This window comes from Archocentrus centrarchus, chromosome 21 (assembly GCF_007364275.1).
Source record: "Archocentrus centrarchus isolate MPI-CPG fArcCen1 chromosome 21, fArcCen1, whole genome shotgun sequence".
In the NCBI taxonomy this organism is placed as follows: domain Eukaryota; kingdom Metazoa; phylum Chordata; class Actinopteri; order Cichliformes; family Cichlidae; genus Archocentrus; species Archocentrus centrarchus.
In genome coordinates, this window is record NC_044366.1 from 13,294,158 (window position 1) to 13,319,352 (window position 25,195).

The following is a 25,195-nucleotide window of genomic DNA, read 5'->3' on the forward strand; positions in this document are numbered from 1 at the left end:
TTGGAGGTAGTCCTCTTCATTATTCTAACCACTCTGTGCAATGTACCAGTACCATTGGATATAACACAGCCCCAGAGCATGATGCTATCACCACTATACTTGACAGTTTGTACAGCTTTCCTAGGTTTGCAAGCATCATCTTTTCTCTTTCAAACATCCAACTTGTCATTGTGGCATTGTGTCGTCTGACCATAAAACTTTTCTCCAGACGGCCTTTGGAGGGCAGCTGCAAATTTGAGCTCACTGTGGACAGTGATGCTGGTGTTCCAGCAGTTTCCAGTTCATGACAAGTTTGAGCCTTGGTGGTTTCTGGTTCGCTCCTGAACATCCTAATGAATTTCCTCTCATCTGAGGGTAACAGTTTGGGTCATCTTCCAGACTATGGCAAAGTGGTGACACATCTGAATAACTTGTACTTACATACAATTGTTTGAACTGATCCTGGAATCTGCAGTCATTTAGAAATGGACCATTAAGCTTTTGGAATAAACGTCCCAAAACCCTGACCTTAACCCTACTGAAAATTTGTGGACCATGCTTAAAAGCTGGGTCTGTGCCAACAAGTCAACTAATTTAAATTAACTCTACTAATTGTGCCAAGAAGAGTGGTCAAATATTCAGCCAGAATTATGCTAGAAGCTTGTTGATGGCTACCAAAAGTGTCTGTTCAAGGTGCAGCTTGTTAAGGGCCATTTAACCAAATATTGCTATTGACCCTGTGCCCTGTGTGGATTAGAAAAAAATCCAAAATAATTTAAAACCTGTGCACCAAATTCTTGTTTTTTAAGTCATTAAAGATGTATTCTGTACAACCATTCTAGTTTGAAAATAGATCATATTCAAAATAGATCAAAATAGATCGAAGAAATCATTAAAAACCCCAAATTACCACTGCATTCATGCCCATTATGAGTATATGTTGGAATTATGATATAAATTCCATTCTGTTTATTATGAATTATCATATCTTCTGTTTGTATATTTTCTATAAGTTGTTTTATGTAGATATGATACTGTTGTTTTTTATGTTTGAAATGGAAACACATGGTGACATTTCTTACAAAGGAAGCTGTAGTTACCTGCAGGCTGAAAACAGCCTGCAGAGAATACACACATAGGATACGTGTCTCATATACGCCATGTTACATGCACATTCCACAGTATACTTACTACCATATATGGTAAGGAAAAAGCCAAGAACGTTGTTTATTACATGCCGTAAACTGCGTTTGGTGTAACCCACGTGATCTTATTGGGAAAGTCCGAATAAAAGCGCTGTGCAGGAAGCAGTCCTTTGGGACAGATAACTTCCGCTCAGCCGCGAGCTGAGTTCAAGGAATGGATCTCTCCTCCTTGCACAAGTTTGAAAAGAGTTGTGTGTTTGTTCTCTGAGTTATTAAAATGATCTGAACCTATCAGTATATATAAACTTTTGACCACATATTAGATGTAAGGTGCATTATAGGGTTCAATGGCCCCATTTGAACTTGGTGTTAAAAAGCATTGGGGGCAATCTCATCACAAGTGGACAGTCAAGACACAGTTCCATTTACACCTGTGTCTGTCATGTGTCTCCTTGGAGTCCAAGTGACCACTTCAGATCTTTGTTACTTCCAGTAGAAGGTCAAAGGGCCCTGTGGACAATAGCTAAAAAACAAAATGTTTCAAGAATGAATACACGTCAGACTGTTGGCAGAACAAAGTTGCTTGTGATTTCCAAGGACTAGTACAAGAAGAAAACAGAATGCCATGTCCTGCACTGACATATTTTTTCCTGTTGTATTCTTGCTGGATGATAAGGACACATTTATGCTGCAACTGACATTTGGCCAAAAGCCTCTCAGACCACGTGGCGAAGTGGTTTCACTGAGTCCCTGGCTTTAAACTTGTATTTAATGCTGTGACTTGTGACTGATCTCTGACAACCAATTTTAAGACCGACTGGAAGCATGATCAGCTACACTGTGATGTCATCGGTTGTGCATCTCTAACTCCAAGAAATTGTAGAGTTCAGGTTATGCTGAAGAATAAATGTGGTCATAACAAATAATCATGTTAAAGCTGATTAGAAGTGTGCAAACCCTGATTCTGCCTTATGTACTGTGTTACCATGTATGGTTGCACAGGTTTTAATAAATTTCTGCATCTATATCCCCATTTTCCTAGCAAAACATGAAGAAATGATTGGTGACTTAACACTTTTGCACAGTACTGCATATTGTAGGCTTACCAAGAGAGATAAATGCACTTCTTTCCTCATAAAAGGCTTCATTTCTTGATGTATTACCACCACTGTCACACCTACAGTGTATCTTCATTTCTTCATTATGCGAAGATATAATCCATGTGGCTTTTCATTTCTAACATTACACATTTTTAGTACATTACCATCATTTTTAGACAAAAGGATTGGCAGGAGACAAAATGTAACTGAATGCTCTCAGTCCACTAAGTGAGGGATGTAGGTGGCTCTGATCTCCAGGGGCCAGAAACCACCCAGCACACCATTTATTTACTCATTTAAATCCATCCAACAGCTGCGTCACATTTACTGTCATCAGGCTCACATTACCCGATAACAAGTTAGCAATATTGCTGCTCGCTTTTACCACCCACCCTCCCAGTCTGGGAAACAGATCCTAGAGGTGTTGATGACTGAGAGATGACAGACTGAATTGTGTTATCTTTTACTGGTGCTTGTCTTCCCCCACATCTCCCTCATGTTCTTTCTCAATTTCTGTCTCTTTTCTCCTCTGTGTGTCATTATAGGATGATATTTGTCTGCTAATTTAGTGCAGGTTTATTATGGTTTGTTATTAGGTGCTCACAGTCACACGAGTCACACCTTCCTTTCTTTCTCCTCATTGCCTCAATTTAGCATGACCTTCCCAAAGCTGTCTAGCCAGTATGCCTCATTATTGCACCACGGGGGGGCTGAGACACACACATCAGGATGGTGAAATATTCACACACACACAAATCATGGATGACTAAAGTGAGTGCAAGAATAATGACAGACACGCACAAGGAAATCAAATACTTTTGTATTCACGTGTAGACACACACAGACACACGCAGCTGTACAGAATTGATGACTGACAGGAAAACTCTAGAGAGAAAAAATGGTCTAAAAAGTGAGAAAGCATGACGGCTTCATAGATTTATGTATGCAGAGGACAGGAAATTTGCAGCAAAATTGAAACAAAATAAGCAAGAAATAATGACATATCAGATTAGCTTTAAAGTCTGTTTGTCCATCCATCCATCCATTCATTTTCTTCCACTCATCCGGGGCCAGGTTGTGGGGGCAGCAGCCCAAGCAGAGAAGCCCAGACCTCCCTCTCGCCAGCCACCTCCTCCAGCTTGTCCGAGGGGACCCCAAGGCATTCCCAGGCCAGCCAAGAGATTTAATCTCTCCAGCATGTCCTGGGTCTGCCCCGGGGCCTCCTCCCAGTAGGATATGCCTGGAACAACTCACCCAAGAGGTGCGCCGGGTCTGTCCAGCATCCTCCCCCACCACCTCATCCAACTCACCACCAGGTGGTGATCAGTTGACAGCTCAGCTCCTCTCTTCACCCAAATCTGATGATACGATTTCAAAATCGATTATCTACCTGTGACCTAGGTTGTCCTGGTGCCACGTGCACTTATGGACATCCTTATGTTCCAACATGGTGTTCATTATGGACAAACTGTGGTTTGCGCAGAAGTCCAATAACAAAACCCATTCTGGTTCAGATCAGGCAGGCCGTTCCTCCCAGTCATGCCCCTCCAGGTCTCACTGTCATTGCCCATATGAGCATTGAAGTCTCCCAGTACCAGATGGAGCACCCTCGAGCACCCTGTCCAGTGACTACAAGAAAGGTGGGTACTCTGAACTGTCATTTGGCGCATAAGTGCAAACAACAGTCAGGTCCCGTTCCCCGGCCTGAAGACGCAGGGAAGCAACCTTCTCATCCACTGTTGAAAACTCTGACGTACAGGCAGCAAGCTGTACAAGGACACAAGAATATCCATCCCAGCTTGCAACCTCTCACCAAGGGCAACTCCAGACTGGAACAAAGTCCCAGCCCTTCTCCAGGAGACGGGTTCCAGAGCCCAGACCATGCACTGAGGCAAACCTGACTATATCTGATGGTATTGCTCAACCTCATGCACTAGCTCAGGCTCCTTCCCCACCAGAGAGGTAAAATTCCATGTCCCAAAAACTGTCTCAATACCTGGGGATCAGTCCGCCAGGACCTCCGCCCTTGGCCACCACCCGACATACATTCCACGCGAACCCTACGCTTCCTGTGGACCTACTATAGGGTGGGCGGACAGGCCCATGTCTCCTCTTCGGGCTAAGCCCGGCCAGGCACCACGGGCTAATGACTGGCCACCAGCTGTTCAAGCTCACTCCTCAGGCCTGGCTCCAGGGTGGGGCCCTATTCCAGGCAGGGTAAACAGTTGGCTTGGTGACTCTTTGATAGGGGTTAATTCTTCCATAGGGGTCTGTTTGCGTGAGGTCAAAAATCTCAACATGCCTACCATGATGTTTGTGACAGAGCTCTTTTTCCGCTTAGCTTAATGCAGATGATTGCGGTTTTAAATACTGGTCTAATACTTGGTCTAATACTTTAAGCTGCATAATCAATTTTCCATAAAAACATCAACATAATTAGTGTATTTGTTCTTCAACCTTCATCAGACATTTTAGTTTTAGGCCTGGGAGCTTGAGGGTCCTGCGCAGTATCTTAGCTGTTCCCAGGACTGCTCTCTTCTGGACAGAGATCTCGGATGTTGTTCCAGGAATCTGCTGGAGCCACTCTCCCACTTTGGGGGTCACTGCCCCGAGTGTTCCGATTACCACGGGGACCACTGTTACCTTCATCTTCCACATCCTTTCCAGCTGCTCTCTGAGCCCTTGGTATTTATTGAGCTTCTCGTGTTCCTTCTTCCTGATGTTGCCGTCACTTGGTATTGCAACACCTATCACTACGACCTTCTTGCTTTGTTTGTCCACCACTACGACATCCGGTTGGTTAGCCACAGGGGTGAAAGTAAGCCGGTACGGTCCGGTACTGCGTACCACTAAAAGATTCTGTGCCGGTACACAGTACCGGCAAAAGTTGGAGCGGCTGTCTGCTGTAAAGCTGTCATTCAGAACCGGTCACGGCTGTACTTTGGGTCAGAATAAATCCGCTAGTAATAAGCAGTCTAAAACACGACGTAATCATGGCGCCTCAAATCTCTAGCTTCTCTCCCCTCAGAGATCAAGGACAGCCAGGCTAGACCCTTCTATTTTGACTGACACCTCGTTCGGCCAATCATGTAATTGGCTGCACCAAAATCAACCGAAAAGCTACGTGACACCCCCTGGTTAGTATTGGCTCTGGAAAACCCATTTCTTAATATGACTGGCCGAATGAGGTGTCAATCAAAATGGGAGGGTCTCGCCATTCATATAAAATGCATTAAATCCCAGAGGACAGGACACAGCCAGTTAATGGGCAATGATAGGGGTTTTCCAGAGCCAATAATAACCAGAGGGCGAAGGTTTTTTCAGTTGATTTTGGTTCGGCCAGTTAACAGGTTAAAACGTTCACAGCTACGTTTAATGTCGTCTGCTTGTTACAAACTATCTCAACCTGGTGTGGTAGACCCCAGTTTTGTTTGAAGACAAGGAGGTCCATTTCCTCCTTGTTTTCAGTGCCTGTTTGCCTTGCTGTACTCATTTGCCACTGCCAAAATGATACGAAAGACTCCAGCACATTATCAAGGTAGATATCTAATTTGACCATGCAGCTCTTCAGCCTGAGATCTGATGTGGGTTCCTCATATCATAGCCAGCTGGAATATCTTGAATCATGGCTTCTTACCTGGTGCTAACATACTGCTTTCCTGTCAACCGGCAGTTGTTAGTCTTCTGAAATGTGCACAGATATTTTTCTTTAAATTGTTAAAATAGATTTAAATTGTAGTTGTTTTTTTGTTTTTTTTTATTTATCAGAAGTACTGTAGTCCAGCCACTTATATGGATGCTACTTCCGTACCAGTGAGTGGCACGTGGGAGACAGAAAAGGACTGGGACAGTCAATCAAATGTTTTCACATTTCACAAACATACAGCTAAAGATAAAATGGAATTTAACCCCGGGGTAAACCCTCCAGTGTTAAAACGTTTTATGAAAATGTGGAAATTGTGGTTGGGATAATAAGAAATTCTGTCCCTTTAAGATTTTCACATTTTCATAGTGGGTGTCAATATGTAAAAATATGTTGTAATATGCATACATGTGCAATAATTTTTTGTGTAATGGATTATGCGAAAGCTTGTAGTGTTTTTGTGTATTGCCTGAGATCGGTCCATGCTGAGAGACTTTATGCTTTTTGGACTCTGATTGGTCGGTCTGACTGACTAGCTGAAGAGGTGGAGAAGATGGAGAGTGAAGCGAAGTTGATGTTGGGTAAATAAATACCATAGTTTTGGCACTATCTCCCTCTTTAATTTCTTGTAGTATTAAATGCTTTATTAGAATGTAAGGGATTTATGGCATTACAACTGAAAATTTTGAATTAGAGAACAATTTGCCAGATATTTTACTTTGAGTTACCTGTTTCCAAGAGATGTGTTTTTCCCTAGTTGTGTGTTGTTAAAGGGAACAAATCCAGGGCGTTGTATCTCATTCCAGGGGTACATAGGCAGGGCTACAGGAATAAAAGCATATAGGCTTTAATGTAACCATCTGAAGTCCTGGGGTGGGTGTGGGGTCACTGTCAGAGGTAAGAGCTTGTGTTCACATGATGACAAATGCTCTCTCTAGCAGACTGCCTGCTCATGCAGTGTCACTCATTTGTCTCCTGAACACTGCCCACACAGACACACACCCATGCTATTAGGTCCCTAGACAGCCTTGTGTGTGTGTGTGTGTGGTGTGTGTGTGTGTGACTATGATCTAATGGCTTTATTGACCTAAAGGCCAAGGACTCCACAGCGCTCCCCATCTAAACCAAATGGCTGCGTAATGGGTGGCACTTCTCATTCTCCCTTTCATCCACTGCTGTTTCCTATCTCCTTTTTTCCATCCACCTATAATCTCCTCCTATTTTAAGATTAAGAAAAAGAGGATTGCCCCTCCTTTTCTTAATCTTCTCAATTTCTGTATAATCGTCTCTTCTTAAAGTACTGTATAAGTGAACAGGGAAGATGTGGGTAGTGAAAGCTGAAGATCTACATGTTGTTAGTGTGCTAGAGCACACACTCCTACACACACACTCGCACACATAACACAATTTAAAGGCAAATGAAGTGTCCGGTAGAATCTGCACTTCCTTTACATGGCAGGAAAAAAAAACACTAAATATCTAAACACTTGTACTCTAGCTTTAACTGCGGGGACTTAACATCACTTTTTTTTCTTTTGCTTACTTTGATGTTTAACATTAGTTAACTTAGCTTTGCTGGCCGTAACTTGACTTGACTTGAATGTGAAGTTTTTTTTTTTGTTTGTGTCAGATTATTTCTGACACAATCGTGATGAACGCTGGTTGGAGGGACACCCTAAGAATTTTTGCCTAGGGAATCGCCTAGACTTTGAGAAAAGATAACTATAAAAATGTTCCAACTTGACTCTTTCGGCATTGCCCCTTGTTCATGTGTGAAAACTGATTTGGATAAATGTGTGTGTCATCTGTGTGAACCCTGCAGTGGATGTACATTAGGGCAATGCTATGCACAAGTACAGAAAAAGTATATACTTTCCTAATAGGACCAGTGGAATTGGTTTTATATTTTTTCACAGGCTAGATGATGACAAGGAATATTTTCACATATAATGTACAATGAAACAGGGCTGCACTTCATAATACTACTGGCCACTGGGAGCAAAAACACAAATAGTTGTGTAAGGCCCACTCTTCTTTGCAGAATTGTATTAATTCAGCCAAATTGGAGGGGGTTTGAGCATGGACGGCCTGTTTAAGGTTATGCCAAAGCACCTAAATTTGATTTAAGACTAGACTTTTACTCCAAAACCTCCATTTTGTTTTGGTTTTCTTTTAGCCATTTTGGTGGACTTGCTGGTGTATTTTCAGCTCATTATCTTGCTGCATAATCCAAATGTGCTTGAGCTTCAGGGCACAAACTGATGGTGGGACTTTCTCTTTCAGGATTTTCTGGTAGAGAGCAGAATTCATGCTTCCATCAATTAAAGCAAGTTGTCCAGTTGCTGAAGCAGCAAAGCAGCCCCAGAACATCATAATACCACCACCATGTTTGACTGTTGGTATGATGTTTTTTTTATAAAATACTGTCTTAGTTTTATGCCACATGTAACGTGATGCAAACATTCTGTTGTCTTATCAGAATGTCTTCTCTCTTCTTCAGTTCTGTTCAAGTGATTTTTTAATTCACCAGGTCTGGCAGCGATCAGGCCTCGGTGTGGCTGGTGAAACTGAACCCAGCTTTCCAAAACATGTGGTTAATCACAATTTGGCATGACTTAACATTTGGCATAATTTAACAAGAGAAGGCGATTTTTTTTTTCACATAGGGCCAGGTAGGCAATGAATGAAATCATCATTTTAAAAACTACATTTTTGTATTCATTAGAGTTTTCTTTCTTTGGTCATCTGAAACATGTAAGTGTGAAAAATATGCAAAACAAAAAAAAAAGAAAGAAAGAAAAGGATAAAAAAAAAGAGAGAGAAATCACTAAGAGGCCAGATGCTTTTTTTCAATATGTAAATTGTGTTGCAATGGTCTGGCTGTGTGTACTCTACGGAGGAGCTTTCATAATAGTTTCACTGGCAACTTGAAGGAAGTCTCTGAAGTCCTCTCACCACCATCAGCATCTAGGTGCTGTGCCACCAGAGGAAAACAGTCATCTGCTGTCTTCACAGGTTGTTAATTAATTTCAGGATGGGGTCTAATCACTAATGTCTCCTGTGTAAAGTCTTCACTCTTGTGCATTTTCAGTCACAGTAACAAACTTTGGTGTGACATCGTGTGGATGTGAAAATCTCAGTGGTGACATTTATACAACTTTAGTTTCAAGGGCGACGGCAGTTACTTTCTCTTCTGCACTGGGATCAATGAACTGATATTCTGATCATGTTTTTTGTGACATGTTAAAATCCTTACGGTGCTTTACCACAAAACAATTTACAAAGCAATAAGCTGTAAGGTGAAAAGTGGTGTTTTTGTCCGATAAATCACTTGCAGGCAATAACTTACAAGAAAATTGTTCTGTCAAAAATCCATCATAGATAAGCAGGAAAAGAATTGTTTTAAAGAATTTCATTTAGCAGGGTGGAAAAGCAGACGAACAACACTGAACAGAAGCACTTCTCAAACACTGAATCCTACCCACCACTACACAACAGTCTGCGCAGATGAAAGTTACACAACATGAAGAGGTGGCTGTTTGCAACAGGCAAATACAGTGAGCGTTAAACTTGAGCTCCTCGAAAGGAAGAGCTATTTAAATTGGTGAGTTATACTTAGCTACTGTTTCTTAGCAGGCTAATGATAGCTCATGTTTATTTATCTCTTTTCTCTGGAATTTATTCATCTCCAGCTCATTGAGCTGTAGTCAGAAGCCTGGTGTCTTACTGTGATAGAAACTGTTTGGAGGAAGATCAAAAACAGGCAGCACAACCACAACTGCCAGCACATTTCCTAAAACCTGTGATTTATTAATCTATTTATCTCCCTTTTTTATCTGTTAAATTATGATTATATGCCTAGATTTGTTTTATTCATGTGATAGCCGGTCTCTCTTGTCTTATATCAAGGCAAAGCTGCAGTGTGCCTGGACAGAGCAATAGCTAAACTCGCCTCCCTGTGTGGGCCTCTTAGGCACTGTGTAAAGCTGGAGAGAACCTTTTAGAGCACCTGGTATCTGAAAGGCTCAAAAGTCTCATCGAGAGCTTGGAAAAAGTGTAAATACACTCAAGAAGCACTCAAAGAGGATTGAGAAGCAAAGTGGGGTAAAAATCCATTCAATCAGATATTGAAATGCTTCTTTTTCTGTACTGTAACTGTGCCCGGAAGTGGCTGCTGGAAGCAGCATTTTGGGGGTGGGGGTTGGCTTGTCTATCCCCTGTGATGCTGGTAGATGAAATTAGTTGCTGTTCTACCTGTCTCATTAAAATAACAGGCCAGGCACATACATACAGATAGCAGACAACCCGCTGTAGTCTTAATGATCTCAGTGGGATGACTACGGCTGAGGGAGCAGCGTGAATGGCAGGAGAGAACAGCGTAAAACCTTTGTCTTGTTTTAGTTCATAAAAATGATTAATTCATGTGTTAGATCACAGATACTTGTTAGCTTTTTACCTACCATTGTTAACTGTCCTACTTTTTCAAATAAGCTCCAAGTTATTCTCTTTTCTTGGTATTTTCACTGCTTTCAAAATGACAACTCAGATGCATCAGTACTACCTCTTGAAGGAAGAATGGTCAGCTTTCCCAGAAAAGAACAAACTATGAACTCAGATATAATATGGACCATATTCAGTCAGGTCTGGACAAGCTGTTGCCCTTTCTTGCATGTATTATACAATATGAAATGTTCCAGTATGGGCATCTCTCACTACTCAACTACTACTGTTTGGTTTTAGGGTGATGCCCAGGTATAGGGTGCAGGAGCTAAGATAAGATGCATCACACCCATAAGTTTATTGTGAATCCTTCAGATAGTTACCAGAATGGATTCAGAACATCCTCATATGAGAAATCTGATACATTTCAGCCACATCACTACCACTCATTTTTAAGTTTGTACAAAAGTGGGGTTTTTTTTTGCTGTTGATGAAGTCAACACAGTCCAACCTGCATCCAGCCTCAGTGCAAATCTAGACTATACAAGCACTGGACATACTCTAATAAGGATTTAAACGATTTATGTCAAACGACAATATTGTTTCTGCTGTTTATATGATTTATATGATCATTAAACTTTTTCAGTGTTCATGTTTAATACCCCACCAATAACAATGCATAAATTGCACTTACAGGCTGTTAGGGAAAGTCTTAACAAATTCAGACACATTGTCGTTAACACATCCACAACCTGTTTGCTCTAACGGGTGATGACTGCAAATTACACCAGGTGAACCTTGACTGTGTTCAATTCATGCTTCGCATTGAGAACTGATTCCACTGTAATAGTTTATCGATCATGATGACGTGGCTTCGGGCTAAGCATACGACTTCGAGGATCACGGATGTTATTAGAAAATATGGACTGCCATGTCTGAAATCAGTCAGCGTAGTACATCTTATTTCAAGGACATTGTAGGGCAAGTGTTGTTGGGGTTTTTTTAGGTGTTTTCTTCCAAGAAAAGAAACAAAGAAAAAAAAAATGGAAGGAGGGATAAGCCAGCCACCTGAGAGAGGAGGGGAGATTGTCATTCAGCAGGCGTCTGATGACTGTCAGGCAGTTCTCCTCCACTGCAGATGTGACGCAAACGTACACTCCTCTTTCCCTTCTCTCCGCTGTGTCATCCTCCTCACTCTTCCTCTCCCCTCCTCTTCTCTTCTCTCCTCTCCTGTACTCTCCTCATTTCCTTGCCTGCTGTTTTCTTTCCCTGCATGCTTCTGCTTGCTCTCTGGGCATTTCCCATTTTCCACTTTCTCCATTTTTTTTTTTTTTTAGCTCTCTGGCCTCCTACCCCCCCCCCCCCCCCCCCCCCCCCCCACACACACACACACACACACACACATGCACACACGCACACACACACACACGCACACACACACTTTTTTTTCTTCTTTCCATCCTCTCAGTGGAGATGAGTGGGTGGAGTGAAGCATTGTGCCCTGGAGATTGTTGTGCCATCCGCTTTTCAGACAGGCCAGACTTTGTGTGCATGTGTGTACTTGCAGAGCCCTCACACAACAAGAAAAATGGACATTCCCTTTTATTCTGGCTTAAATAAACGATCTGAGTTATTGCTTCATCGCTGTTGTCTTACAAATATATAAATCTTATTTAGACAATGACAGCTTATTTTCTGTTTCCCTGGCTCTCCTGCAATTCTTGATTTGTGTCCAGACATTTTTCTTTTTGCTTTTGGTTTTGTTTTGGACCTAATTATTGCTCACGACCAGCCCTTTTCTCCTCACATTCCCTTCCATGTTAGCTGCGAAAGCAATCTCTCTCTCTCCACTTCCTCGTATCTTCTCACTTTCTCCTCATCTTCAACCCCTCCTCCTTCTCCTCTTTGGCCATTTTTAGACAGCAAATCCCATCCTCTGCTACAGTACATCTCTGAGTGCCCGAGTATATCTAAGTTCTGCATATGTCTTTCAGAGATAGTAAAAGATGCACACATGTGGACAAAAAAAAAAAAAAAGAAGCAAAAAAAAGCACAGTTCATTAACTGAAGACCACTATATCCACCAATAAATATTTAGCATCAAATCATATTTACATATCTAGAAAAGTGAAAATGAAGGCAGTGATACTCATTTTCCAGCAGAATAATTGGCTTATTGGTAAAAGGAAAAATGTCTTACTGGAAATTGAAGTCAGTAAATAAATGACTGCAAATATGTCAGTTCTACAAAACTGTGCCCACTTTTTCTTGACTCAATGAAAGATTTGCTTCACTGTTATTCAGGTCACTGGGCTTGTTTACCGTGTGTGACTGAACGTGAGTGTGTTGTCACTCCTGTGGGTTTCTAAAGTTCAGTAACAGTATTTTTTTTTTTTTTTTTTTTTTTAGAGCGACGCCTTTGGGATGCATTAGAACTCCACATTGGCAATCTCACCTTGGGGGACAGCTTCTTGGATTTTTATTTGACTTTGTGTTTCTGTTTGGGTTTTATTGTTCCACTGTTTGAAATTATGAAGTTCTTCATTCCTGTTTTTGATTTTTATAATTCTAAAAGGGAGTTTGATTTTTCATGATATTTCTGGTGAGGTTGCTGAGCTCAGTTTTTTATTTTGTGGATTCCAATCCTGTGTTTTGGGTCGTGTTTTCATTGTTCTCGTACTTCGCTGAGCTTCAGTTCTGTTATACTATGTGAGCTCTGGTTTTGGATTCATTCTTTGCTTTATTTCAGTTACTTTTTGTTTTTAAATTCAGCTTCAGTTTCTATGTTGAGCGTCTTATTTTTTCACGAGTTTAATTCCCTTATTATTTCCCTGTTTGTTCTTTCCTTTGTCTCAGCTTCCTGAGTTTATGCCTTTGTCCTCTGGTCTTCCCTTGTCTCTCTCTCCATGTTAAGTGAAAATCTTTGTATCCATGTTTAGTTATATGTCTTTGGGGTTGTTTCCTATTTTACTCTGACAGATGGTTTCTCTAGGGTGTTGCTTTGGATTTTGCTGCCTGTCTGTCTCCCTCTGATTGTCTGCACCTGTGTCTCATTCCCCCAGCTGTATACCTAATCAGCCCTCTGTGTCTTTGTATACTACATTCCTCTCTGTGTCTTTTGTCATAGCATCTGTTGAGTTACCCTGTGTGTGCTGTCCTGGGGGGTATACTACGACCGAAGTTCAGCACTGCTGAGCTTTCTTTGCTTTAGTTGGCTTGACAAAATCTAAATCCCCAATTAGGGATAACATATATCATGATGTGGTTATCAGCGGGCTTTCTGCTCCAGGCTCTATGTGTGCTTACATAAAAAAGGGCACTTCATGTGTCATGTGACTCATTTTAATTCAAGTTAATTATTTATTTGCTAAGTGTGCACTCCATGCTGCTGTTCGCTTCTGAGGTGATGACTGCTCATTAGAACTCTGAAACTGAAAACTGGATACATAAAGGAGATGTGGAAATCTCTTTAGTTTCTTGCAGATCAAAGATAAATGAATTTTATTGATTGATAATTATTCTTGGTGTTTGTTCTGTGCAATTCTAACATTGTAAAAGAGTTTTAGCAGCACATATAAATATATATACTCCCACAGGACAAAATCTATATCACACTTAAAACATTCTGTAAATAAAATAATGAAAATGTGGCACTTCCCACAGCCTTTATACCAAAACTCAAAACATAACCTGTTCTTGACCAAGTTATGTGTGTTCAGCATAAGCTACCATCATGATTTAGCCATTTTCATGACACAGAAAACTCTCTTTCCTGTATGTTTCTGTAACACCACGAGTGTTAAAAAAAGAAGTGACAAGTAAGTTCCTGAACAAAGACAGTGTGAACTCTAAATACTGAAAACTGCTATGGTGTGTCACAGCTAGCTATGACCCAGCACTGTGATCCTACACACAAAAGCTGGCTAAGTTGGAAGGAAATAAAGGTTCCAGGAGCATGAGACAATAATCTTGAAAAGCAGCCAGGTTTAATTTAGGTTATGGTTCCTGATTTTTATGGGCTGATTCCCAGAACTTTCTGATCACACCTTGCAGATCTCCAGTAAAACAGTTAATCCCAGCTTGCTGCTCAAGGTGGTGAAATAGCCCCCAGAAGGGAGGAGGATAATTAGAAACATGGTTTGGCAGGTTCTGTTCATAACTGGAAGATGATTCATTTTTGAAATGATGATTTGTTACACCAACAGAATATAGCGAAGAGTTTGTCTTGGCTCTGAGCTCGTCACTCCTCACAGGTATGTTCCATATAAAACTGGTAATGAGGAGTAAATATCGTAACAGAGCCTACAGGTTAATGCTGGGAAGGAGTAGGGATTGGACAGCAGGCATCAAGAGCATATTCATGTTAGAGGGAGAAATGGAAATTTTTTGCAACTTACATAGGTCTGGTACATGGCACAAAGCGCATGAAGAATATTATGCACACATGATGCAGGAAATAGGACGTGGCAGGGTAACAAGATGCAAGTGACGGTAATCAAAGACAGTAAGACAGGAGTTATAAAATGTCATAAACAATAAAAGATTTTTTTTTAAATGCACAATAACAACATGCAACATGCTGAACAATTTTGTTTTCAACAAGCATGAATGCATAGAGAGAAAATATACTGTTATCTGCTGGGAGAATATTCTCATAAGAATCAGATGCATGAAATAAAGCTACAGCACACAGATGCAGAATTTAGAATGGAGCTTTAATACATATACTTACAGCATTATTTTCCAGTTAAAGTGCAACTAATATCATATTTTATCTAGGCCAAAACATAAAATCTGAGATGAACATCAAATGTACACATAATTGAAAATTATATTACACAAAAATATGATGCAAAAAATGTTTTTCTTTGAAGCATTGTAATGATCACCATCTGTATCTCTACTGGCCACATGCCAACTGCCAGCCATACACCACAGTCTGAACTGAGTTAGTCTGACTGCACAATTAGTGAGTCCAGGATGGGCTATCATTACAAACAGATTAAATGAGATCCATGTCAAACAAAACAACATTTCACACTATGAAAATCTGTGCAAAGTGATCCCTCCTATACTGTGAGGTTTCAGTTTAAATGTAAGTGGACTATGGAAAGAAACCATAGGCTGGTGCACAGAAAAGATGGTAATTAGAGGATGCATCGCTGCATGGAGCAGATAGCTCTTTATTTTCCAGTGTAAACAATGTTATGTGCTTTTAAGTGGAGGTATTTTCAGTCAGGGTAATCTTAGTGCTGACATACCAATTATCACCTCTCACAAACTGTGGTGGTCAGGTGTAGTGGGCATGTATGAGTCCTTTAGTCCATTCATCCATCCCTCCATCAGGAGTCTTGACAGGGTCCATGTATCACTTAGCCCTGGCTTGTCAGGCCCTTCCCATAAGCCACTGCTGGCTGGAAGATTAATGACTGTCTTAATCTTACACTTAGGTATTGCTAATAGGTGAGACTGCAGATAGTGTCTTGTCCCACACTCCCGAGGTAATGAATTCCTCATTGTTTTGTATGTTTTGGAACATTTTAGAGTCACATATGACACCTTTATCTGCTAATTTCATCTGCCTTTGTCTGATTAATGAAATTAATGAAAGATGTCGGAATTATGAGTAAATGACAAATACATAACTTGGTTTAAATCCATTCAATACTTCATGTGGTGACCCAAGGAAAGGCCTTTCTGCTTTCCCTTCAAGTCAGTGAGAAACCTAATGAGTGCATCTACTGTCAGACATCTGTTGGACACATCTGTCCAGGACACTGACCTCAGACATGGAAGAGAAAGTCCTTCAAAAGATTTTGAGCAAAACTTGTGAACAGGTTGGGGTTGCACTTGTGATTAGAGGCTCAGTGGGTTGAATCCTTAAAAAATAAATGCGGAAAAAAGTGAATATGCTTATCCCCCCCCAAAAGCATCTGTCAAGGTTCCATGTGGCAACACATTGAGAGCTAATCTGTTTTGGAGGCAGTGGGTCATAACAAATAACTGTAATGCATGAACAAAATATGGTGGTGCTGTACCTTTCAGAAGGAAATTCACATTTTGTTTCTTGAAATAATGTAGCCCTACTCTTTACCCATAATAGTAAGAGTTTTTTTTTTGTTTGTTTGTTTTATTTTTTATATCCATGCTATTGAAGTGGCTCTGTGGAGGGCAATGTAGGTCTAGCACTGAATATGTTGACAGCTACAGGGCGGACTGCCAGAACATAGACTGTATATAAGAAAAGTGAAACCTATGCTGCAGTACCTTAAACGTGCATGTTTTTTTTCCTAATGGCCAACAGACAGCAGCTCCTTGATTGTGCAAAAAAAAAGTCTGATTGGCTTTGCTAACCTGCAAGTTTTACTAGACAATACTAGCACCTCAAGTAAAAACGTGTTCCCTTTTTTCAGAAAGGAGATCAGAGTGTGTGTGCCAATTATCACACAAGTATCACACATCTCAGCCTTACAGGAAAGGGTGTTGGAAACTGTCTGGCTGACAGTTGAACTTCAGATTGAGGAGAAACAATTCGAGCTCCATCTTGGCCGTGGAACAATGGACAAGGTTTTCACACGCTCACAGATGACTGAGGGGGGAATGGGAGTTCGCCAGTCTGGTCTACACGTGTTGTTTGGACTCAGAGAAAGTGTATGACTGTGTTCCCAGAGATATTTGAGGAATCTGGGGCATCTGCACAAACAAAGTCTAGGCAAGTGAAAATAAAAAGGGTGACTGTTTCCAACCTGGTCCCACTTGAATATTATGAGCAATAGTGTCTTCTCAGTCATTTGAAGGTAATCACATAAATGAATGGTTATTAGCCACTTACTAAGTTAAGCATGTGCATGCAATGAGTTCATTAGTTATTCCATAAGGACTTTATGCTGAGAGCGTTGAGACTTAATGGTTCAATAAGAACCTATTAAGTGTGTTTATGATGCCGGGGATTATACTCATTCTTATAAACCATAATCTCTCCAAATATGAGCACCAATTACCATGACATAAATGAGGATAGTCATTTTGTCATTTTCGGTTGCTCTTTTTTCCTGTTTTCTGCTCGAGTGAACTCGGACAGCAGTCAATTAAGTGCAGACATGCTGTATGTGTGCTCATAGTACAAAGAGCTGAAGAGCACCTCATGCTCCCCAGAGTGTCAGATGGTAATTCTAAGAAATAGACGTGTACACGATGCAGCTCTCCTCTCCTGCCATTCAAACGCACCTTGATGCGTTGTCATATTTTCGGGGGGGGGTTTGATTTGCTGCTTATTCTTCTTACTGTGCTTCAAGATGAAACAGCACCAGGTCTTCTGTGCCTCTTCTAATTGAAAGTCTATTGTTAGATATGCAGGAAGACAGATGTCACCCTTTTTACAGATTTACAGTTTATGAATATATTCAGGTGGGATCTGTGGTGAGAGGGTCAGAGGGATTCTTTATTTTTCTTCATGATTTTGTGTGTATGTGTGTGTGTGTTTTCCTTAAAAAAAAACCAAAAAAACCTTCAGCTAAAGATTTTGCAGTCATATTTGTCAAGCTGACAGCTAGATCTGCCCGTGCTTGCATCCACACCGCTAATAACGATTCATTTTGATTCCTCCCAGAAATGGCTGCTTGTTGTTTACACAGTAATCATTTGACATTTGCCTCAAAATATGCATCATAACAAACGCCTACAATGAGGGATGTTATACAAGTTTTAAAAAAAAAAATCTAAAATGAATAAGCTATAATTAAAAACATTTAAAATTACTGTGTAAATGAAACAGTGTGTAGTGTAATCAGTTCAACTCTAGTTACTGTTACACTGATTACCTTTACTAGATCTTCTACCTTTAAACTGAGTCCAACATGTGTTTTTGTTAAAGTCTTCTGCTCCTCGAAAAGGAGAGAGAAGCCATTCCATTATATTATATATACAGTAGAAAAAAATATCATAAAATGGGTGAAGTTTTAGTAAATAATTGGTGATGATGAACATGAACATGGTCAAAATTAAATGAGCCATAATTCAACATAATTATTCAAAAATAATTTGAACAGGCAGCTAACTACTACTTTTGCACTGTAATGTATTTTGCATCAAATCAAACAAACAAAAAACCCTCAACACTGACATTCTCAAATGAAATAACCACAGCAGCACAATGAGCATGGACAGTTTAAAAAGCTAACGGTTTATCATTAACAACAAACAACTGCCGAGGAGAGCTTGACTCAGATTGAAAATACTGATCATACCAATGCATTCAGTTATGAAGTGGGGTGATGGTGAAAGCCTAAATGACAGTCCTTCACTGCAACAAAACAAACATCTTCAGGAGAGGGTCATGTTGTCTGAGGGCGCTCCGATCTGCTGTGTGCACTTAAGTATATATTCTCCTTGAACCCTGAGTTTTCCATATTACTGACTTTGTTTTATTATCAGCAAACTAAAGGTGAACTGAGGCTGACTGCAGTAATATTTCTGTAACATTGTTTGTACTTTCATTAATTTAATTTGAAAAATTTCAAAAGAAGAAAATTCTCCACAGTACCGTCTGAATGCAGCCCAGAGCACATTAAAAATATTTTATCAGATGCAAGTCCTCCCAAACAAATCAAAGTCAAGTACACCCTTACTGAAATCAGAGTGTAAGTGGCAGCAAGGTGCTGCAAATATATGCACCGGATTAATTGAGCACCAGAAAGTGTGACCTCCTCTATAAAAGCAGAGGTTTTGGTAGTTTGCTGGTCTGGAGCATTCTGATGTGTATTTAATACAATAGCAAGGAGGAAAGACATCAGCAGTGAACTTAGAGAAGCGATTGTTGCTGCCCATCAATCTGGGAAGGTTATAATGCCATTTCCAAACAATTTGAATCCCATCATTCTATAGTGAGAAATATTATTCACAAATGGAAAACATTCAAGAGAAATGCCAGTCTTCCCGGAAGTCGATGTTCCAGTGAGTTCACCCCAACATCAGACCGTGCAATGTTCAAAGTTCTATAGATTAAAAGTTAAAGTTTGTGGCAGTACAATTAGAAAAAGATTGAACAAGTAACAAGTACAGCTTGTTTGGAAAGGTTGCCAGAAGAAAACCTCTTCTCTCTAAAAAGAACACAGCAGCACAAGTTTGGAAAGTTGCATCTGAACAAACCACCAAACCATCAAAATAGTGAGGTTTGGCCATAATGCACAGCACCATGTTTGGGGAAAACCAAACACAGCATATCACCACAAACACCTAATACCAAGTGTGTTGGTATAGGGTGATTATTTGTGTTTCTTTTCCAGCTACAGGACCTGGGTGCTTTGCAGTCACTGAGTCAACCATCAACTCTTCTGTATACCAAAGTATTCTAGGGTCAAATGTGAGGCCTTCTGTCTGACAGCCTGCTCATTTGACTCATAGAAAGGACAATGATCCCACCACCAGCAAATCTACTACAGAATGCCTGAAAAATAAAAAATGAAGGTGTTGCAATGACCCAGTCAAAGTCCAGACCTCAACCCCATTAAAATGCTGTGCATAAACAAATGCCTGCAAACCTCACTGAACTGAAGCAACACTGTAAAGAAGAGTGGGCCAAATTTACTCAACAATGGTGTGAGACTGATAAAGTCTCATGATGACTGCTTCACGTAATTGCAGCTAAAAGTGGTTCTATGTGTTACCAAATCATCGGGTGTACTTAGTTTTTCAGACATTCCACCTGCATTTTGGCCATGTTTTTGTTAAATAATACAAATGGTGTCATATCTTATGTGTTGAGGTTGCATTTTCCTAGGTTGAAATTTTTTCCCCTTCACGTGTACACACGTTCAATTATCTTTCTTTGTGCAAGATATGGAACAGAAGACTACTCCTAAATGGCACAGATTGTAACTGAAGGTTGCTTAATGTGCCAAATTAATGTTATACTGACTCATTGCATTAATACTATTTGAAGGTAACAGGCGGGAGTGAACACGAGTACTTGCATTGTTCACATTGCGGGTGGATAAATCTGTTTATATTGGGGATCTTCCGTCCTTTCAGGGACAAAAAGCGACTGCTTTAAGAATGATTACATTTCAGGGTAAATGTGAGGATACAGTTATGATTAGGAAGTAGTGCTGAAGGTTACTATAAGTCTCAAAGAAACAAACACAAGTGAATGTATTGTCCTCTGTTGTAATGGAAAAATGACTGTGTGCGCGTGTGTGTATAAGTTTCTCTGATGGATCTGAGAATGTCTCAAAAGTTCAGACAGTGCTCGAGGCTCGCTGTCTCATCTTGAGCAGCATCAGACTGACAGTTTCTCACTCACACACAGGAAAGAAGGATGGAGAGCAAATGGCACAATGATATGTTTATTGAGAGGCTTTGGATAATAGAAAAGGTGGTGGCTGCTGCTGGGATGTCACAACCATCGACAAAAAACAAAACAAAACAAAAACAAAAACAAAAAAATCATGGACATCAACTCCCTCATCTAGAGAGAGACACACACGCACGCACACACACACAGTCATTCATACATACACGTTTTTCATTTCCACTCCTGTCACTCCAGAGAGAAAAATCTTATCAATGCACAGGACAAGACGGTATCACAATTTCTACAAGTTAATTTCTACATGAAAAAATTCACAGTTAACACATATATGAGGGAGATTTCCTTTTTAGGCACGGCAAAAGCAATAAGATGTTCACCTCAACAACGGAACAATGTTAAAAAATAAAACGTTCCACACATTTCAATAAAAACTCAGGGGGAGCCCAGGTGCACTGAATGTTTACAATGGATTTGAGGTGGCAAATATCTTCGATTTGCAGCCTACGGAGGCTCAATTGAAAGGTCGCACTCACAACAAAGGAGAAAACAGTTCAGGGATGTATGCATTAAAGGTGAAATGACACCAGAATGCAGTTTCTTTTAACTGGACTAGAACCAGAGTAAGGACTCAGTTCATCTGGTTACCCCTGTATACATCTTTATATCTCTTCATATACATATACACAATTATGATTTGCAGAACGTGGGACTGGAACATTTAATATAAATGTAATCCCAGGCTGTTCAGAGGAATGGCTATTTTCAGTCTACAAACATCTTCACTGTCTCCTCCAATGCTTTGAAACGATCATATACGAGTAAATCACATACAGATAATATCACAGACAGTTACTGGAGCTGTTGTTCTTTTCTACATTTGCAATTCAAGTTCAGAAAGTTCACTGTGTTGTCCTGTCTGTGTAGAATGCTTCAGGAGGACGCTAAATACCGTATATAACCGGGTAATCAGTGATAATTTAGCAGCCACTTCGACACAATAAGCACAGTGAGACAGACCCACGCATGTTCCCTCCTCTCGTCTTTGGAAAACCTTGTGCTCAGATTGGAGGGAGAGTCTGTGACATTCCCCCGCTCCCCCTTTCAGGCTGAAATACTAAAATCTACTGTAGTAACTGGACGGCGAAAAACACAGTAGCTCTTTGACAGGATGTTCATCACATTGTAGCCTTGTATTCTTTCAATGAGTGCCACTGAGTGATAGGCTGGTGTTTTTATTTGTGTGAACGGAAGCAAGTGCAATATTTTTTTTTTTGTTTTTTTGGACTAGGTTTGGTTGGTTGTTATTTAGTCAGTAGCTTACAGTAGCCAAGGGCAACCATACAGTCAAACAAAGGAAGCACTGAGGCAATAAACTGTTTTCAAGCGGCCTGAAAAGAATACAAGACTCAAAAGACTGAGGAAAATTGCTGGTATTTAGAGTCAGCTCACACACAGCTGCTAATCTAGTAAAAAAAGAAAACAAAACTGTGTGACGTTTGCTTTAAATTTATATTTTAATTTCTATTCAGAATAAGCCTCTCTTAGGCGATGTGAACTTTGATGAATTGTCCTGGAGTTATGGTGCATTCACGTCATATCACAGTTCATGTCACAACCTGATAATTACAATATCTATGACTAGGACCCCCCCGGAAAAAAACTCCGCAATTCAGCATATTTGACCTGGCACAAGATAATAATATATACTGAATACCTGGAAGCCAGAAGAATACAGATTGCTTTTTCATCTCAGCCAAATTTATCAGTCAAAATTAATAAATTCCAAATTTAATGGCTTCAGTATTACACTGTCAGTATTTGTAATACTCATAGGACCGTCTGCCACGAGATTGTGAATGCTTGCAAAGTCCTGGGAATCTTAAAGAGGGACTTTTAGCATAATGTCTCCCTTCACATGTAGGATCCTACGCATTCAGGCAATCTTTGTCAACACATAAATTCACATATTCATAACATATTAGGCAGATAGCTGGGCTAAGGGGACTCGTCATTGGCAGCTATATTACACGGGGGTCAGCTATATTACACGGGGGTCAGTCTGCTCTTGAGGTTCTTTGAAGGATGATTTTTCTTTTTTTTTGGGAGCTGTATCTCTGAATTGACATATACTTAAACTGCTTGAAAAACAGTGAGGAAAAACTTTAAATTTCACCATGTAAGCAATGTTTACAGACTACCCTGACGCTGGTATCTTTGTCCTTTATACACTTTCACTCCGTTACACTCTCTTTTTATTCTCAATGTCTGACTCTGTGCCACTGGTTGAATTAGCTACCACAGTGATACTATTGCTTCACATACGGCAGATAATAATGAATGCTGGATGCCGAGTGACAGTATTCAAAGCAACAATATACACATACACTACAGCAATGACTTGCGGTTAAGGATTTTAGCCAAAACTTGTTAATTTGAGATAAAACTTTTCATCCTCACAGCTAAAACATGTTAATCACAGTGGAGATGGCATTAAGCCGCAGTGTGTCTTTGTATGTGTGTGTGTGAGCGTGTGCGAGTATGCTCCTGCATCACAGACTGGCGTGTTTGTTTGCTGTTCGCTTGTTTGGATAAGCCTATGCCTGGATGTACTGCTTCCAATGTTTCCGAGTGAGTGTGTGTGTGTCAGCTCAGCAGATGGAGGTTGATTCTCACCACTGGGAAATCTCAATCCCACAATGCACTGGGAGCGGCGCCAAATGAGGAAGAGGCAGTAGCAGCAGCAATGAGGAACCAATCACAGTTTGAATGCTGAAAAAAAGTGCTTTCCCTCGCTCTCGTTCCTTCTTGTCGCAGTTCCTCTGGGGGTAGCCATTGTTGTGCTATCCATCGGCATGAATTGAGCCTATACATGAGTTAATTTTTAGCTTGTGCACATAATACATCCACATGTATCACAGACACAGAAAAAAAAGCGATTAACACAGATCACAAAGAAAAACGGTGACAATGAATTTGAGGTTGGTTCCCAAACCGTCCCTTTTTTGTTTTGTTTTTGTTTTTTTAGCAGACAACCAGAAACATCTGGAAATCCTGGTTTCAGAAAAAAAGATAACAGCAAGAAAATTCCCACCTACATAACCAAACGTTTCATCACTCTTGGTTCGAGGGGGAATTATTCCACATTTAGGCTTACTTTTATCTGAAATATCTTCCTTTGTTTTTTTAAACATCTTTCCACATCCCCTTAGCAGTCCAAAGGAACATCTTTTGTTGGGTTGCTGAGTTATGAGGAGAGAGGGAAAGAGATGAAGATGATGATGGTCTCTTAGCTTTTCAGCTAAATTCACCTTTGTAAAAACAGCTCCTCATGCAACTACTACCAGCAGTTAACATGAGGATTCAGTAGCAACCAATAAAAAGAAAGTGCTCCCAGTAAAAGAGGCTGGATGGTAAGACGATCTGAGAAATCGCTGTGATGTGTCAACGCAAACTGATGACATCACATTCCCTTGCCACAGCAAGGCAGGTTAGGTCGGATCAGTGTCATGGTGTTTGAATGTGTGCTATGGTGTGTGTACTGTATGCATGTGTGTGTGCGCTAGGGTTTGACCAACATGAATTAAGCTTTTGGGTTATTTTACTATATTTTTATGTTTTTATGGAAAAGCATCTGAGAGGCATTTAGTTATTGTGGGCCAGACTAATTGAAAAAGCCAAGTGAGGGTTGTATCAAAGCAGATTTCTGAACGTGCCCCTGTGGACCAGATTTACTGATTGGACACGTTACGCCTGCTATGATCAGAGAATCAAATTCATCATATCGTTGGTTGATGATATTAACAGATATCTGACTGGATGGCAATAACAGCAACTGCCTGGTATCCATGACAGCAAAATTACATATAGCTGCAACCCCAGAGTGTGGTTCTGTGTGTGTGTGTGTGTGTGTGTGTGTGTGTGTGTGTGTGTGTGTGTTTGCTTGCTCACAGTGAAAAGCAAAAAAAGCGTCTTCCATCCCCTGTAGCCCTTCTTTGGCAGGTCTGGAGGGGGTAGGGGGGGGTCACACTTGTAACACAAATTGCTAGCAACACCCTGATGTGAGGTATGGAAAAAAAAAGAAAAGGAGGGAGAATGGCTGGTGGCCCTGAATATAGGGTCTTTTTATCTGATGGGTTTAGTCCTGTTGGTCATCCTGTAGTCTCGTGGTAATGTAGGTTCAGCAACTGGAGGCTGATTTCCCATAGGCCCACTTGCAGCTGGGGATGAAAGGTCAGCTGTGTTGTCATCTCCCTGCACCCATTGGCCCAGTAACCTCCTCCACAATCTCCCTCCAGAGCAGGTGACAGAGCAGCTGAGAGCACAGTGGCAGCGCCCTCTTCAGGAGTCTGGGGAAAACACACAAACACACAATTAAAACTTTAAAGAATTACCGCATAAAAGAGTATATGAACATCAAAAGGAATTGTAATGGATGACAAGATCAACAACAACCTATCCATACAAAAGCAAAAAAATGTACCTAAGTGTGTGAGCGTGTGTGTTTGTGTACTGTGTGGGCATGAATGCAAGAGTAGGGCTAATGTCACTGTGTGTTAGTATCAGTTAAAGGAAGGCTCAG

The 25,195-nt window shown here is 40.6% G+C and overlaps 1 protein-coding gene across 3 annotated transcripts in view; it reads right to left on the reverse strand.

Annotated features, from left to right (window-relative positions):
* Nucleotides 1-20,642: 20,642 nt before the first annotated feature.
* LOC115800592 (dehydrogenase/reductase SDR family member on chromosome X) overlaps nt 20,643-25,195 on the reverse strand; it is a 55,588-nt gene continuing 51,035 nt past the window's right edge. For all 3 annotated transcript variants that reach the window (XM_030758051.1, XM_030758052.1, XM_030758049.1), the window contains one exon: nt 20,643-24,962. In XM_030758051.1, the coding sequence (XP_030613911.1) occupies nt 24,765-24,962 (198 nt within the window). In that variant the 3' untranslated portion in view covers nt 20,643-24,764. The remainder of the gene's footprint in view (nt 24,963-25,195) is intronic.